The following is an 18,163-nucleotide window of genomic DNA, read 5'->3' as shown; positions in this document are numbered from 1 at the left end:
CTCTCACGGGCACTGCATTTCCCAGAAGGCATTCTGCACCGCAGTGTTTAATGGGATGGGACCCACGCAGCCTCCCAGCCTCAGTGCAACGAGGGAAGCGCGGACCTTTCAACAAGAGCTTTATTAATTCTCCCGCTAGGATCCTGGGAGGCTATGGAGGTGGCCGCTAATTGCTCGCTGCGGGTGAAGAGACCCCTGTTGGATCCCCGATTCGAGGGTTACAAACTCTCCCTCGAGCCGCTGCCCTGTTACGAGCTGGAACTAGAAGCAGGTGGGAAGCGGCGGCGTCCCCTTGCACTCTTTTCCTATTCCCTTTCGGATGCCTAGGGCCAGACCCTTCCCGCATTTTCTTCTTTTCTGACCCGGGGCCTTCCTTACGGCCCGTCGGGCTGGGGTGGACACAGGGTGGCAATTTCTGGAGAAGGACCTTCGTGGGAGCCACCTTCTCGCAGCTCTTCTGTAGCGGGACCACGGGCCGGCACCGAGCTCCGGGGCCCGGCACGCCGATGCTGCTCGGGCTGAGACCGCCTGTCCGTCCTGGCCTGGCCCTTGCTGCGGAGAAAGCTCAGAACTTGCTTTCCCCTGGAGCCTCTTCTGTGAACCTGTGCGTTGAGAAGCCACACCTCCTTGGAGGACCCCAGCTCCGGCTTCTTCTGGCTGAGTCGCACCCATTTCTTAAAAGAGAAACTCCATTGTAGTTCTGAGCATGTTCAATTACCTGGGTGATATTAGCCTAAGGACTGTATTGTGGAGAACAGCTCTAGAAAATTGTGAGGAAGAGTTGATTTTCGTACCCATAGTTCTTAAGACTTGTTTATCTGTAGCAGGCCAGATAGTCAGCACTTTACCTTTTTTTTAAACAAGGTGAAGAATGGCATTTTTATTGAGGATAGAGAGCCCAGAGATTTGCATTTTTAATACACACCCCTGCTGATTCTGGTGCATGTTGTCTGTAGATCACACTTTGAGAAATACTGATCGACAGTTGATTAATAGATTTTATAGTGTCAAATAAGTAATGTGTTTAATTCATTTATAAAATTCAGAAACATCTATTGGGACCCTGTTTTATGTTACATGCGAACATCAAGATGAGTATGACAGTCTGTAACATAAAGGTGCAATTATCTAGTTGGGAAGAAAAGTAAAATACTTATAAAACAATGTGGTAAGGCAGTGATTGGGATATGTACAAAACATAATGGTAGGACTGTCTTAATCTTTCCAAACCAGCCTGGGAGATCTGGGAAAGCTTCCTGGAGGAATCCATATCTAAGTTGAACTTTGGAGGCTAGGTAAGAGTTGACCAGGGTAAGATACAATGAGCTTGGTTTTTCTTTTCCATTCCCTCTCCCACTCCATATCAGTAAATGGTACCACCATGTTTAGTTAGTTTATGCATTTAAAAAGTCATCCCAGCCCTAGCCTGTTTGGCTCAGTGGATAGAGCGTCAGCCTGCAGACTGTTTGGCTCAGTGGATAGAGCGTCAGCCTGCAGACTGAAGGGTCCCAGGTTCATTTGCGGTCAAGGGCACATGCCTGGGTTATGGGCTTGATCCCCTGTGTGGAGCGTGCAGGAGACAGCCAATCAGTGAATCTCATTGATGTTTCTATCTCTTCCTCTGTTATTGTTCATAAGTCTACAGGTCAGGTTAGTGGTTCTAGGTGTGGCTTGGGCTCATCCGTGCATTTTTGTTCAATTATGGGTCTGCTAGGTGTCTCTGCTCATCTTGGCTGGACTTCCTCATATGTTTAGGGGTTCTTTGGCCACAGACTGGCTTAAGGTTATTTCAGATGGTCCCCACTGAGCTCTGCTCCACTCGATCTCTCATTCTTTAGCCGGCTAGTCCAGGCTTACTCCAAGAGACAAGTAGCAGTGCACAAACACTTTTTCAAGCTACTGCTTGGAATAAGTTTGCTGTTGTCCCATTGTGTGGAGAGAGTGTTTGGACAGGTTCAAACCTGGGACTAATGAGAGGGCATGGTCCTCTTGCCATGTGCAAGTCCTAGCTTGGAGGGCAAAGCCCTCCCAGCATAATTATAGCCAAAGGCTATGGTTGTAAGCTTGACCTTATGGTCGGAACCTGTGGTCCCATGGGGCTGAGTGATACAGGCTGCAGGAGTTGCAGCAAGTAAACAAAGCTTGATCAGGTGCATGTAATTGAGTAGATTTGAAACTCACAAGAACGTTGTAAGCATGCACTAACTTTGCCTCCTGGAATCTGGCTTTAAAATAAAGACGTGGCTTTCAGGCTGTGGTGCTGTCTCTCCATCAGAGAGGACAGCATCGCACCCAGACCCAGCTTTTTCTCTTGTCTGCCTTTTCTCAATCCTTCACCGCCCCCTCTCAGGCTCACCAAACCTGGCTGTGCCGGCTCCACACACCATAGCAAATCATATAGTCACGTCTAGAATAATTGTAGCAACCTCATACCAAATGGCATAGACCCAGGGAGGCATAAAATGTAGGGACCATTAGTGCAGGTCTATGTAATTGCTTATGTTGATGTCATGGAGTTATTTCTTCATTAAACCCCTCTGTTCAATCTGTCAGCAAATCCATTGAAAGATTTTGGCTTCTTCATGCCTCTATCCTTGTCTAAATCACAGTTATCTCTTACCTGAACTATAGTAGCTTCCTTGACTATCCTTCCTGTCTTCATTTTTGGGCTCCTTCATTCCATTCTCCTTAAGGCAGTACAATCATAGTTTTAAATCTGTATTATTTGATATGTTCGTTCCACTAGACCCGTGGTTGGCAAACTGCGGCTCGCGAGCCACATGCGGCTCTTTGGCCCCTTGAGTGTGGCTCTTCCACAAAATACCACGGCCTGGGCGAGTCTATTTTGAAGAAGTGGCATTAGAAGAAGTTTAAGTTTAAGAAATTTGGCTCTCAAAAGAAATTTCAATCGTTGTACTGTTGATATTTGGCTCTGTTGACTAATGAGTTTGCAGACCACTGCACTAGACTGTGAGCTCCATGAAGATGGTGTTTCTCCGTTACTCACTACTCTGCCATTGCTCTTAGCATAGCAGATGCTCAATAAGTTGAGTGAATGAAGGAGAGGAGGGAAAAAATCTCCTGGGAAAGTGTGACAGGACTTAGAAGGCACTGTTTATCTTTTGGACTTTCTTGTCATTGTTTCCCAGATTTCTTCATGGGGCCTTTCAATAGAAAATAAAGCTCACCTGTCATAAAAAGCTCAACTTCTTAATTTGCCAAGTGGAGATGTTTCTTAAAAACTGTCATGTAGCCCAGTAGTTGTGACTCGGTGATTGAACGTGGGCCCGTGAACCAGGAAGTTAGGTTTGATTTCTGGTTAGGACACATGCCTGGGTTTCCGGCTCCGTGGAGGTTGAATTTGGAAAATGAGAGGGATGGAAACAGGGAGATCAGCTTAACACTTTTACAAAGTTCACGTGGAGGGACTTAAGTTATTTACTAGAGGAGGAGGAAGAAAAAGAGGTTAATTCCTTTAAAAATTATTTCTAGAGAGAGTGAGGTATGATTCAGGAGCGCCTCCTGACAGCTTGACTTCTTTTACGCTAACCCAAGGAATTTACATTAATTCAGCACGCTGTCAGTGGGCACCTCGGTGGGTGAAGCTCTGCATTTAGGAGGTGAGGATGAAGATACGGTCCCTGGTCTCAAAGACCTTGGAGGTTCATTCCCTTGTCTTAAGTAGTGTCATTAAATGGTTCTAAAATTCCCGCTCCTGTGTAAACAGTATATGTCACTTTGTCTTTTTCTATTTCAAAGAACTAAGCAAGAAAACCTTTTTTATAAATTGTATTTGCCTTTTGACCCAGCAATTCCATTTCTGGATAGTTATAGATGTTTTTTTCCCTAGAAATTTCATTCAGTAAATGTCTTTGTATATTCCCCCCCCCCCCAATATTTCACCTAGCTAACTCATATTGCATATTTTCGTCTTGATTTATGTGTTACTTACTTAGAGATTCCTTTGTTGAGTTAGAATCTGTACATTTCAGAATCTGTACTGTCACAATAATACCTGCTACTTCATAGACTGTCTCAGTAGTATTCGATGTCTTTTCTATGCTAAGACTATTCTGTATTGATGAATCCTGTGTCCATCTTCCTCAGTGCTTTATCTCTAGGTCTGGAGCATGCATGGTGAATAATGGATTATTTCATATAACACATTAAACAGCTTTATTGAGATACGATTGGCAAAAGGCCCCACATATTTAAGTGTATAGTTTGGCAAAATTTGACATAGGTATACACACATGAATTCACCATAATCAAGATATAAAATTTAGCTGTCATTCCCCCAGAGTTCCATGTACCTTTCTGTAACCAGACCTCTATTCCTTCTTATACCCTCTTCAATTCCTAGGCAACTGCTGATGTCTTTCTGTCACTATATGTTAGTTTTTGGGGTTTTTTTGCATTTTCTAGAGTTTTATATTCATGGAATTATACAGTGTGTATTCCTTTTTATCTGTTGTCTTTTAGTCAGCATAATTACTTTGAGTTCATCCTAGTCGTATTGAGAGAGGGATATTGTTAGTCTGACTATAATTCTGGATTTTTCTAATTTTCCTTGTAGTTCTGTCAGTTTTTGCTTCATATATTTTAAAGGGCTGTTTTGTTACATAAACATTGATTATTGTGTCCTCTTGATAAATTGACCCCTTGATCATTATGAAATAATCTTCTTTAACTTTGGTGATAGTCCTTGCTCTGAAATCTGTCTGATATTAAAATAGTCCTGCCAGCTTTCTTTTTATTAATGTTACCATAGTGTGTGTGTGTGTGTGGGTGTGTGTGAGTGTGAGAGTGTGAGTACTTTCGGTGCATAGGACCACAACGACACACAACTAACTGAGACACTCTGGCTGGGCTGGATTGAATGTTTTTTTTATGAATCAATTTCATCACCTTTGTTGGCTTATCGGCTATTGCTTTTGTTTTGTTATTTTAATAGTTGCTTTGGACTTTAAGTATACAGCTTTAACTTATTACATGATACATTCAAATGATATCACACTACACATGTAGTGTAAGATTTTTACAATACTGTAGTATATTTCCATTTCTCTCCTGCTGGCCTTCATGCTATTGTTGTCATGCATTTTACTTTTACATATAATTGTAAATTCACAATACATTGTTACTATTTTTGTTTAAAGAGTTAATTATCTCAAAGAAATGTAAATGATAAGAAAAGCTTGTATATTTCTCTTATAGTTGCCATTTTTAGTGCTCTTCATTCCTTTATGTAGATCCACTTTTTTTTTTTTATCTATAATTTTCTTTCTGCCTGTAGGTCTTTGTGATGCACCTTTCAGTTTTTGTATGTCTGAAAACATTTTTATTTTGCCCTGTTTTTAAGAAGACATTTTTGCCACATATAGAATTCTAGGTTGACAATTTTTTTCTTCCAGTTTCCCCATTGTCTTTTTGGTTCTATTGTTTCTGATGAAAAATCTGTTATCCATCTTTGCCTTTTTATGTATGACATCATTTTCTCTGGCTGCTTTTGTGATTTTTTCTTTTACATTGGTTTTGAGCAGTTTGGGATGGCTTTCCTCATGAGTCTCATGCTTGGATTTTGTTGGTCTTCCCAAATCTGTGGATTTATAGTTTTCATCAGGTTTGGTAAGTTTACAGCCATTATTTCTTCCATTCCTCCCCCTCCCCCTCCTCTCCTTTCCTTTAAGAAATCCAGTTGCCCATTTTTAGATTGCTGGAAGTTGACCCCAGTGCATCAATGCTGTTTTCATTTTTTCCCCATTCCTTTTGTTCTCTGTTTTATTTTTTGATCATTTCTATATTCATGCCTTTAATTTCACTAATCTTTTTTCCCAGTCTCTAATTTGTCATTAATATCTAAGTGTATTTTCATTTTAGAAATTGTAGTTTGTGGGAACCCCTTTCACGTCCCGTGTGGTTCAGGGTTCGGGTTCAGGGTTCGGGTTCTGGAGAAGGCCGCACACAAAGAGACTAGAAAAATATTAATTTGGGAAATGGGGCCAGGCGGAAGCCCACCTCTAGTGGGAGGACTACGCCTTGCTTTGGCCTTGCCATCCCTTTTATTCAGGTTTGGGATACACCCATGGCCCTTAGGCAGGTAATTCCAGTAGCAGGCAGATTATCTTATCAGTAAGGATTTACATGATTATTTGGGGGGGAAGTTGCCTCAGTTACCATTGTCTCAATTAGATAGGGAGTGGTTGGCTCTGACCTTTCAGGTGACCAGCCTTCCAGGTTCCTTTTCCACACCTTTCTGCTAGTGAGACAATGATTGGTTTCCGGCAGTAGTTTTCATCTCTAGAAGTTTGATTTAAATAATTTTTACATCTTTCATGTCTGTATCATTTTGATCATATGGGACATGCTTTAATAACTGTTTTAGTGTTCTCTTCTGCTAATTATAACTTCGGTGTCAGATATGTCTTGAACTTCTGTCGATTGTTTATTCTTTTAATGAGTTTTGTTTTCTTTCCTCTTTGCATGTCTGATAATATTTGGTTGCCAGAAATTGTGAATTTTAACTTGTTGGCTGCAGAATATATTTGTATTTGTATAAATCTTCTTGAACTTTGTTCTGGGATACAGTTGAGTTACTTGGAAACAGATTAATTGGGTGTTGCTTTTATGAATTGTTAGCCTGGTCTGGAGCAATGCCTAAGGCTAATTATTTGAGAGAAGTCTTTTCTGTGTACTCTATCCATTATCCCATGAATTCTGAGTTGGGAGAACAGTTACAGCTCTCAGCCTTGAATTCGTGCACCAGTGGGGTCCTTCAGCCTGGCCTGCGGGTTCAGGCCAAAACCGGCTTTCCGACATCCCCCAAGGGATACCGGATTGTGAGAGAGTGCAGGCCTGGCCGAGGGGCCCCACCAGTGCACTATTGGGGCTGGGGAGGGACACAGGAGATTGGCCAGCTGGGGAGGGACTGCGGGAGGGCTCCAGGATGTGTCCAGCCCATCTCACTCAGTCCCGATTGGCTGGACCCCAGCAGCAAGCTAACCTACCGGTCAGAGCGTCTGCCCCCTAGTGGTCAGTGCATGTCATAGCGACTTGTTGACTGGTTGACTGTCTGCTCCCTGGTGGTTAGTGCACGTCATAGTGAGCAGTTGAGCGGCCTTAGCATATCATTAGTATACAAGAGGCCTGGTGCATGACATTCATGCACTCGGGGGGTGGGGGGGACATCCCTCAGCCCGGCCTGTGCCCTCTTGCAGTCCAGTAGCCTGCAGTCCGACATCCCCTGAGGGGTCCTTAGCACTGCCACTGAGGCGAGAGAGGCTCCTGCCACCGCCGCTGCTCTCGCTAGCTGTGAGCCTGGCTCAGGGCTTCTGGCTGAGTGGCGCTCCCCCTGTGGGAGTTCACTGACCACCAGGGGGAAGCTCCTGCATTAGCGTTTGCCCCCTGGTGGTCAGTGCATGTCATAGCGACCGGTCGTTCCACCGTTTGTCCAATTTGCATATTAGCCTTTTATTATGTAAGATTATGCTTTGATTGGTTGAACGGCCAACCGGTCAACTGGACACTTAGCATATTAGGCTTTTATTACATAGGAGGATAGTTTAGTGAGAGCAGTGCTCCTAGTTCTAGCCCTGCCTTATTCCATAAATCTTGCTTCAGAACTTGTAATACAAACTTGTGCTCTACTTTTTTGCATCTTTATACACAAATAACAAATTAAGTCACTAGGTGAAAAGAAGACTTAACTCATTGGTTACAATTAGAAGATAAGTGGTGTTAGTGTTTTAATATTCTTTGCCTCTGCCTTCCATTTAAAAAAAATACTATGCTTACTGGTATATAAGTATTAGATTGAATCATATTTAGCTGGTGTCAAAAGAGTTGAATATTGGCAGTTTCATGTGGTTCAATATAATAGTATATTATAGAAAAGCAGTAATTGTAACTGTTGTTAGCACCATTAACAGGGTTCATTTATTTATTTATCAGTGTTTTTATTCTTTTATCAGTGTTTTATTTATCAGTGTTTGCCCACTATCAGTGCACACTATCTGGCCCATAGCAGTCATTCAATAGACGATTTTTGAGTGAAAAACTAAGATTTTTGAGGTTACGTGTATGTTTTGTAAGGAATTTTGTTAAAGATTAGGAGAGATCCCCTTTGTGTTAGGCCCTAAGTTTTTTTACTAAGAGAGAAGGATTTTTCAGCAAAGCTCTTTTATTTCCAATGCACTTATTATAATGTTAAATAATAAAAACTGACTATACTTGCTTCTTAACCCTCATGAAAGATGTTCCTCTTTTTCAACCATTTCAAAGATCCCAACCGACATCTGAGACTCCCTGCCCTCACTCCTACTCTTAGGAGGTTTGTAAAAGGGCTCGGCCAGCCTCACATTCTCAACACTGCCTTTCTCCTTTCAATTGCTCTGCCTCCCCTGTATACTCAGGATGGTTATGACATTTTTCTTTCATGTGGGGCCAGAGGCAGCCTTTTTCTATGCACCAGCAGGACAATTATGAAAAAAAATGTATTTGGCGTCACATTGTCTAGTTTACTGTTTGGGCCATTATGGTACCATGCACATTTTCTGCAGTATCGAGTTTCATCCACACAGTGGTGCTAGAAAACCAAGAATTGATGTTTGTCCCCCTCCTAATCAGTGGAATATGTATTTCTAACTGTTCCCTATAAAAGAAACACTTCCAGGAGCTATATAGAAACAGTGTCCTCTGTCTCTATCAAAGCCATCATAAGATGATGCTTCTGAAATGCTTCTAGACTTCAGTCGTCCTTTACCCGATGACTGCAATGGCTTTCTAGTAGATCTTCCTGGATTTACCTCTGCTTTACTCTGGTATGTTTTCCATAGTGTAGTTATAAGTGATCCTTTTACACATTTGAATCTGGACTTTATTCTCCTGCTTAAAAAATTCATAAAACAGTGAGTTTATCAACAAATATAAGTAAAGAAAAGGTCTTCCATGATTCAATTCCTGCCAGGTTCTCTCCATTCATTTGTAAGCCTTTCCTTGTACAATTCTGTTGCTGTTATTTCAGCCAGTTTGGTTGTCTTTTGGGTCTTTGAACACAAGTTTTTCCTCTTACTTTTGCCTGCTTTTCCTTCTGCCTGTGTTAAGTAGGTGAGTGTATGTGTGTAGGTAGGTAGGTATACTTCTTAAATTAACTCTATCTTATCCTTTGTAGCTTGGCTCAAATTTTTGAAAGCTACTGTTAACCTCCCCAAGTAGATTAGCTCCCATTGTTACTTGTTCTCATGGTACCCAGTAATTTTTCTTTTTCAAAAATATTTTTTATTTATTTCAGAGAGGAAGGGAGAGGGAAAGAGAGATAGAAACATAAATGATGAGAGAGAATCATTGATTGGCTGCCTCCTGCACATCCCCTACTAGGGACTGAGCCCACAATCGAGCATGTGCCCTGACCGGGAATTGAACCATGACTTCCTGGTTCATAGGTCGATGCTCAAACACTGAGCCATGCCAGCCAGGCCCCAGTAATTTTTCTTTCTCTCTTTCTCTCTTTCTTTCTTTCTTTCTTTCTTTCTTTCTTTCTTTCTTTCTTTCTTTTTTTATTTTAAATAAATCTTTATTCAGATTATTACAATTATTTCTCCTTTTTCCCCCCATAACTCCCCTCCACCCATTTCCCACCCCACCTTCTGCCCTTACCTCCCCCCCACTGTCCTCATCCATAGGTGTATGATTTTTGTCCATTCTCTTCCTGAACCCCCCATACCCCTTTCCCCCTGAGAATTATCAGTCCACTCCCTTTCTATGCCCCTGATTCTATTATATTCACCAGATTATTCTGTTCCTCAGGTTTTTAATTCACTTGATTTTTAGGTTCGCTTGTTGATAGGTATGTATTTGTTGTTCATAATTTTTATCTTTACTTTTTTCTTCTTCCTCTTCTTTAAGAATACCTTTCAGCATTTCATATAATACTGGTTTGGTGGTGATGAACTCCTTCAGCTTTTTCTTATCTGTGAAGCTCTTTATCTGACCTTCAATTCTGAATGATAGCTTTGCTGGGTAGAGTAATCTTGGTTGTAGGTTCTTGCTATTCATCACATTGAAAATTTCTTGCCACTCCCGTCTGGCCTGCATAGTTTCTGTTGAGAAGTCAGCTGACAGTCGTATGGGTGCTCTCTTGTAGGTAATTAACTGTTTTTCTCTTGCTGCTTTTAATATTCTCTCTTTGTCTTTTGCTCTTGGCATTTTAATTATGATGTGTCTTGGTGTGGTCCTCTTTGGATTCCTTTTGTTTAGGGTTCTGTGGGCTTCCTGGACTTGTAAGTCTATTTCTTTCACCAGGTGGGGGAAGTTTTCTGTCATTATTTCTTCAAATAGGTTTTCAGTATCTTGCTCTCTCTCTTCTTCTGGCACCCCCATAATTCTGATGTTGGTACGCTTGAAGTTGTCCCAGAGTCTTCTTACATTATCTTCAACTTTTTGGATTTTTTTTTTTTGCTTTTCGCTTTTTCGGTTGAGTGTTTTTTGCTTCTTTGTATTTCAATTCTTTGACTTGATTCTTGGGTTCCTCTATTCTGTTTCTGGGTCTCTGTATAATATTTTTTATTTCAGTCAGTGTATGTTTAATTTCTAGTTGGTCCTTTTTCATATCTTCGAGGGTCTCGTTATATTTATCGGCCTTTTCTAGGATATTCTTAAAAAGTCTTATAACCGTGGTTTTGAATTCTATATCCAGTCGTTTGTTTTCCTCCATTTCTTTCGTTTGTGATCTGATTCTTTGACCCCGCATTTTCACTGATTCCCTGAGTTGGTAGGGTAAATTTGTGTGCTAGGTTTCCTATATGGCCCAGTGGGTCTGCCTCCCCAGTTAACCTGAGGTGGCCACTCTTGGTGCACCCCTTTGTGGACTGTGTGTACAGCCTTGTTGTAATTAAGTCTTTATTGTTGTTGGTATCACTGGGAAGAATTGACCTCCGGGCCAGTTGGCTGTAAGGATCAGCTGTGTCTATGCTGGGAGAAGTTCGGTGCTGGAGACAGCTTTATAGGATTAGACTTGCCAAATTGCAATAGCCTCTGTGCTCAGCTTGGATGGGGTGGAGTCTCAGTCTTGGCTTCCTGTCAGCCTTGCCCTTGCGCGCATGTGCGCTTTCAGTCCTCCGCCTTCCCCAGCTCGAGTCTCCGCCTGAGAGTCCAGACTCCCCCCACAAGAGCGTGGGTCCCCAGGGGCTCGCCTGGAACTGGGGTTCACTGCAGTCAGAACTGGGGCTCAGTGCCGTCAGGAGCCTCTGACTCCCTTCCACTAGGGAAAGCCTGTGGCAACCTCCGCAGCCTTTGTGCGCACTGGCACGCGCACACGTGCGCACTTTCAGTCCTCCGCCTTCCCCGGCTCCCGAGTCTCCGCCCGAGAGTCCAGACTCCCCCCACAAGAGCGTGGGTCCCCAGGGGCTCGCCTGGAACTGGGGTTCACTGCAGTCAGAACTGGGGCTCAGTGCAGTCAGAATCCTCTGACTCCCTTCCACTAGGGAAAGCCTGTGGCAACCTCCGCAGCCTTTGTGCGCACTGGCACGCGCGCGCGCGCTTTCAGTCCTCCGCCTTCCCCGGCTCCCGAGTCTCCGCCCGAGAGTCCAGACTCCCCCCACAAGAGCGTGGGTCCCCAGGGGCTCTCCTGGAACTGGGGTTCACTGCAGTCAGAACTGGGGCTCAGTGCAGTCAGGATCCTCTGACTCCCTTCCACTAGGGAAAGCCTGTGGCAACCTCCGCAGCCTTTGTGCGCACTGGCCCGCGTGCGCCTTCAGACTTCTGCCTTTCCCAGCTCGAGTCTCTGCCCGAGAGTCCAGACTCCCCCCGTAAGAGCGTGGGTCCCCAGGGGTTTGCCCGGAACTGGGGTTCAGTGCAGTCAGAACTGGGGTTCAGTGCGGTCGGAGGCTTCCTTCCCCCTTCCGCCAGAGAAAGTCAGCCAGGCTCTCAGCCGCCCTTCCTCTCTGCGCGCACAAAGCCCCTTTGCCGTACCTCCAATTCTCTGTGAGCTTTTCTCTTTCCTTCTAGTTGTTGAATTTTCACTCAGCCAGCTTTCCTGTGGTTCTGGATGGTGTCCGTTCTGTCTTTTAGTTGTAGTTTTGAAATTGTTGTGCGAGGCAGCAGTTTAGGTGTTTACCTATGCCGCCATCTTGGTTTCTCCCCCAGTAATTTTTCTTAAAAACATTTAATCATGTATTTACTGATGCATTTATTTGAGTAATGTCCATTTCCCACTCGGTCATAAGTGTTAAGGAGATAGATTCTGTGCTCTTTAGTCATCATTTTATCATTGGTGCCTATTAAAATAGTTGTTGAATAAATGAATGAATGGATATAAGTAAGCCAGGACTCAAAGTAGGTAATAGAATTAGGAACAGGTGAGCATTCTGGAATAAAACTTCCAATTAGCATATAGTAAGATGAGTTTTATATTAAGGTAAGGTATTGCCTCAGCTTGGTTCACTTATTTCCTGTTAAAGCAGAAAATAGTTCTAGTGCATGGGCAGCCCTGAATGGTAAGGGTTCCTGTGTATGGAAAAAAGGAGGAGTGATAGGCAGAAATCACATTTGGCAAATTTTAAAATTATGGAAGCAACTAAGAGAGTAGATCTTAAAAGTTCTCTTTAAAAGAAAAAATTGTAACTATGTAAGATGATGGAAGTGTGAAGTAAACTTATTGTAGTAATCATTTTGCAATATATACATGTATTAAATCATGATGTACATTTTTAACTTATAGAATGTTTTATGCCAATTATATCAGTAAAGCTGGAGAAAAGTAAAATAAAATTATGGAAGCAGCTAATGCTCTAGTGGAAAAAGTTCTATTTTTTTAGTAGGAAACTTTATTTTTGTTCCAGGTATAATAGTGTTTTGTTCTCCATTTTTGGGAAAAAAGTGGTGTAACATTGCAGAAATCACTATTTGTGCTCACATTTATTTCCATAATTGTGTAATCCTATATAATAAAAGCCTAATATGCTAAGTGTCTGGTTGTCCGGTCATCTGCTCAACCAATCAAAGCATAATATGCTAATGATGTGCTAAGGCCACTCAACTGCTCCCTATGATGTGCACTGACCACCAGGGGGCAGATGCTCCAACTAGTAGGTTAGCTTGCTGCTAGGGTCTGGCTAATCGGGACTGAGCAAGACTGGCCAGACATGCCCTGGAGCCCTCCTGCGGTCCCTATACAGCTGGCCAACCTCCTGCATCCCTTCCTGGCCCCGATCGTGCACTGGTGGGGTCGCTCAGCCTGGCCTGGGCCCTCTTGCAATCTGGGATCCCTTGGGGGATGTTGGAGAGCTGGTTTCGGCTCAATCCCCCAGGCTAGGCCAAAGGACCCTATTGGCGCACAAATTCGTGCACCAGCCTCCTAGTGAAATAATAAAAACGTGCTTTCTTAATGTGTGGTAAAAATCAATGAGAGATAATATAGGTAAAAGCATTTTTTAAAGTATAAAAACACTTTATGAAGTAGACTTAATATTTGCCCAGGAGGTAGGAAATCCTTCAATTTTAGAATCTCTCTTTTTTATTCATAATAACAAGGAAGAGGTAGCCACCATGTTCTAAGTTCTGAAAGGGCAGGGACCATGTCAGTTCTACACACTATTTATCCTCTGCATACAGTTTCTGGTAGGTGCCCAGAATTGTTTTTGGATGAACAGCATAGTGAATTGTCCTGAAGGCCTCTTGCCATGTAGGTATTGTAAGAAAGGAACAATCTGAGGCAAAACTTTTTATGTGTATGTTTATTTTGTTTATATTTCAGCTGTGGCAGAAGTAAAACTTCGAGATGATCAATACACACTGGAACACATGCATGCTTTTGGAATGTATAATTACCTTCACTGTGATTCATGGTATCAAGACAGTGTCTACTACATTGATAACCTTGGAAGAATTATGAATTTAACAGTGATGCTGGTAAGGAAAATATATATAAGTAGGATTTTCTAATAAATTTGATCCTTAATTTTCACTTTGAATCCTATATTCAAGGAATTGATGTACACATACCTTTAATATAGAGAATCCTATCATCAGTCTGTAAGGCTTCATTTTTGTTTTATTACGGTTTTTTTTCCTTTGTTCCTATTCCTACACATATTTATTCCCCTCCACTCCCACCAGTGGGCAACTACTCTAATGAGTTTATCAGTGTTGATGAAACTGTTCATTTCTCTTTTCTTCATGTGAGATGGGTTATCCCCAACTATGATCTATTTTTCCTTTTAGCTAACACTATTTTTAAGTGTTAATTAGGTACAAACATTTAGGATTGTTTTGCTTGCTATGGATTGGTCTTTTTAGAATTATGAAATAATATAGCCATGCTAGCTTTCTTAATAAATATTATTTACTAGAGGCCTGGTGCACGAAATTTGTGCATGGGGGGGTTGGTGTGGTCCCTCAGCCCAGCCTGCACCCTCTCCAATCTGGGACCCCTCTCACAGTCCAGGACTGCTGGCTCTCAATCGCTCACCTGCCTGCCTGATTGCCCCTAACTGCTTCTGCCTGCCAACCTGATCACCCCCTAATCACTCCCCTGCCAACCTGATCGACGCCTAACTGCTCCCCTGCCGGCCCGATTGCCCCTTAACTGCCTTCCCCTGCCAGCCTGGTCACCCCCAACTTTCCTCCTCTGCCGGCCCAATTGCCCCTAACTGCCCTCCCCTGCCAGCCTGGTCACCCCTAACTGCCCTCCCCTGCCGGCCCAATTGCCCCTAACTGCCCTCCCCTGCCAGCCTGGTCACCCCTAACTGCCCTCCCCTGCCGGCCCGGTCACCCCCAACTGTCCTCCCCTGCAGGCCTGGTAGCCCCCAACTGCCCTCCCTTGCAGGCCTGGTCCCCCCAACTGCCCTCCCCTGCAGGCCTGGTCCCTCCCAACTGCCCTCCCCTGCTGGCCTGATCACCCACAACTGCCCTCCCCTGCCAGCCATCTTGTGGTGGCCATCGTGTGTCCACATTGGGGCAGCCATCTTTGACCACATGGGGGTGGCCAACTTGTGTGTTGGAGTGACAATTTGCATATTACTCTTTTATTAGATAGGATCTTTTTTATCCTTTTAATTTCAGTTTGTCAGTGTTCTTATTTTTAAAGTGTATGTCTTATAAAGAACATTTAGTACGGTCTTTTTTTTATTATTCAGTATGAATCTCTGTCCTTTAATTGGAGGGCTTAGTACTTTTGTATTTAATGTAATAACTAATATGGTTGAGTTTATATTACCATCTTTTCAGTTTATTTCATCTATTCTTTGTTCTTTTGTGTCTCTGTTTCCCTTTGTATGAATTAATCTTTTTTTAAAAAATTCCATTTAGTTTTCTCTTTTGGCTTTTTATATAAACCTGTTTGTATTACTGTTATTTATTTCATTTTAATTGTTGACAGTATTACACATGTCCCCCATTTTCTCCCCTTTTGCTCTACTCCACTCTACCCCACCCCAGGCCTTTACACACTATTGTCTGTATCCTTGAGTAATGCATACTAGTATATGCATATAAGTGTTTTGGTTAATTTCTTACTATCCCCTTCCCACCCCTCTCCCCTCTGAAATCTGCCAGTCTGTTCCATGCATCTATGTTTCTAGACCTATTTTGTTCATCAGTTTATTTTGTTCATTAGATTCCACCTATAAGTGAGGTCATATGTCTTTCTCTGACTGGCTTATTTCACTTACCATAATAATCTCCAGGTCTATTCATACTGTTGCAAAGGATAAGGGATCCTTTAGTATTCCATTAGTTATTGTAGAAATTATAGTATTCACCTTTAATTTATCATAGTCTGCTTCTAATTAATATTATCCTACTTAAAAAAATAACATATAAATCTAACAATAATATTTCTTTTACTTCCTTTACCACCTTTGAGCTATTTTTGTTATATATTTTGTTTTGTTATTTGTTGTAAACTCCACAGTACATTGTTAGGATATTTGGCATAACTAGTCAATGGTCAGTTAATAGTTTCCTAACTACTTTCTGCTGCTTTTAGCCATCCTCTACATTGTGTCTACAGCATAATCTAAATTGCTTGTCTGATCTTATCACTTCTCACATAAATTCCTTTAATATTTCCTTTATGACAAAATCCACACTTTTTGACAAAATCCAAAATTTTATGACAAAATTTTTTTTCAGCTTGGTGGGTTTCTCTTTATTGATGTGAAAAATCTACATTTTTTAATATGTAATTTTAGAATAGGCAATGTTTTAATCTGATTTAAAAAAAAATTAAAAATAGTATAGTCTTTCTGGTCTCATCTTTTATCTCTCTTGTTTTCAATACCCATATTCCCTTTGTAACTTTTTAAAAATTAGTTTCTTATCTATTTTCTAGAAATGGTTTGTTTTTTATGTGTCTGGGTTTTTTTTTCATCATATATAAGCACAAAGTGGTATATATTCTTTTTTTTTAAATAGCAAAGTTTGTTTTTGTAATTTCTCTCCACTTCTCCCCGCTTCATACCTTCAGAAGCTCCACATCTACCTACCACACACTGCCTCTCCTATCTCTCTAGTTCTTTCTATATATATAAAAGCCTAAGCAACCTTTACAACTTGATGGCCGGCTGGTAGCTATGATGCGCACTGACCACAAGGGGGCAGACTCTTAACGCAGGAGCTGCCCCCTGGTGGTCACTGTGCTCCCCCAGGTCGGCCCAATTGGGACTGGGCGAGACCACCCGATTGGCTGGGAGGGACCCCACCCATGCAGAATTCGTCTACCAGGCCTCTACTTCTTTATCTATGTTGTGTTCTTCAAAACAAAACAGCTTTTATTGCCCAGCGCATTTGTATTACAGTCTGGTAAAAAAAAAATTAACAGAAGTTATGAATGATCTGAGGGTATTTAAGCATATGAGTTAATCCCCATCAATCTCCAAGTAGTCAGGCATGGAAGAGGCAATAATAGGGAACCTCTGAGCTTTCCTTTCCTCCCGCAGGCCAGGCTGAGCCTGCTCCCTTTCCCTTTCTTTCATGATTCCCCAGGTGCAGTGCTGTAAAAACATGCACCATGACCTAAAAGAACTGTCCTGGTACAACTTCTGTAAATAATCTGAAATCATGAATCACAACTATCAGAGTGTGAAGAATTTCTTGGATTTAGAAAAAAATCGCTGGGAACATAATCTTCATGTTCAAATTTTCCATGAGGTCTACCTGAATTGACTCTCAGAAATTCCTCTTCTTCCTAGGATGATTTTTTTTCTCTTTTCCTATACCCTTAGCATTTGGTTCAGGGACAGAAGCACCTACCTGAAGGCAATAGGAGTTCCTATGATAACTAAGCAGAAAGGGGAACAGAAGCAAGAAACAGAGCATGTTCTGATTTCTGCTGTCCGCTGGCCGATTTATTTTAGAACTTGTACAAGTGATCTTGTGCCTATTTTGAAGCCTGTGTACATGGATAAAATATGCAAATTCTTCTTGGCATATGAAGTTTATAATGCCCTTCTCGCCAACGTTGACTTTCACCGCTTTATGCAGACTACACTCGTAATACCACACTCCTGCAGTTCCTGAGACATGCCCTAAAGCCTGTTGCCTCCAGTCCTTTTCCCATGTGATCAGCTCTTCCTTGGAATATTCTCTCTTAGTTCTGTCAGTCTGCTTCCCAGTCTTCACTTAAGTCCCAGCTAATATTTCATCTAGGAAGCTCGCCTTGATAAATATCTTTGCTCCCCCAAGAACATTTAAACCGTTGGCTCTCATATCTCCATGAACTATATGAATTTGCTCTGGGCCAGGGGTTAGCAAATTGTTTGTGCATAATGCCAGATAATAAATCTTTTAGAGTTTATGGGCCAAATGGTTTTATGTTACAACTGCTCAATTTTGCTGTAGTAGTGTGAAAACAGCAGTAGACAGTATGTGTAAATGAATGAATGTGGTTGCATTCCAATAAAACTTTATTTACCAGAACAGACAATAGGTCCAATTTGGCTCATGGACTATAGTTTGTTGACTGTTGGTCTAGCCCAGCCGTGGGCAAACTACGGCCCACGGGCCGGATCCGGCCCGGTCGGCTGTTCTATCCGGCCCGCGGAGCCGAAAGAGCGGAGGGTTCTCTTGCTCTCCCCTCCGCTCCTTCACCAGCAGCAGTGTTAACATGGCAACGTCAGGAAACACGGCCGCAGCTCCTTCTTCTGAGTGGGCGGATTTATATCCGCCC

The 18,163-nt window shown here is 42.3% G+C and overlaps 1 protein-coding gene across 1 annotated transcript in view; it reads left to right on the top strand.

Moving 5' to 3' along the window:
• Positions 1 to 42: 42 nt before the first annotated feature.
• The window catches only part of NUDCD1 (NudC domain containing 1), a 65,537-nt gene continuing 47,416 nt past the window's right edge, over positions 43 to 18,163 (top strand). Inside the window, exons 1-2 of the mRNA XM_080646552.1 lie at positions 43 to 271; positions 13,751 to 13,905. Coding sequence (XP_080502678.1) covers positions 154 to 271; positions 13,751 to 13,905 — 273 coding nt within the window. The 5' untranslated portion in view covers positions 43 to 153. The remainder of the gene's footprint in view (positions 272 to 13,750; positions 13,906 to 18,163) is intronic.

Source organism: Plecotus auritus, assembly GCF_963455305.1.
Source record: "Plecotus auritus genome assembly, chromosome: 11".
NCBI classification, from domain to species: domain Eukaryota; kingdom Metazoa; phylum Chordata; class Mammalia; order Chiroptera; family Vespertilionidae; genus Plecotus; species Plecotus auritus.
This window is presented reverse-complemented; position numbering and strand designations above follow the sequence as displayed.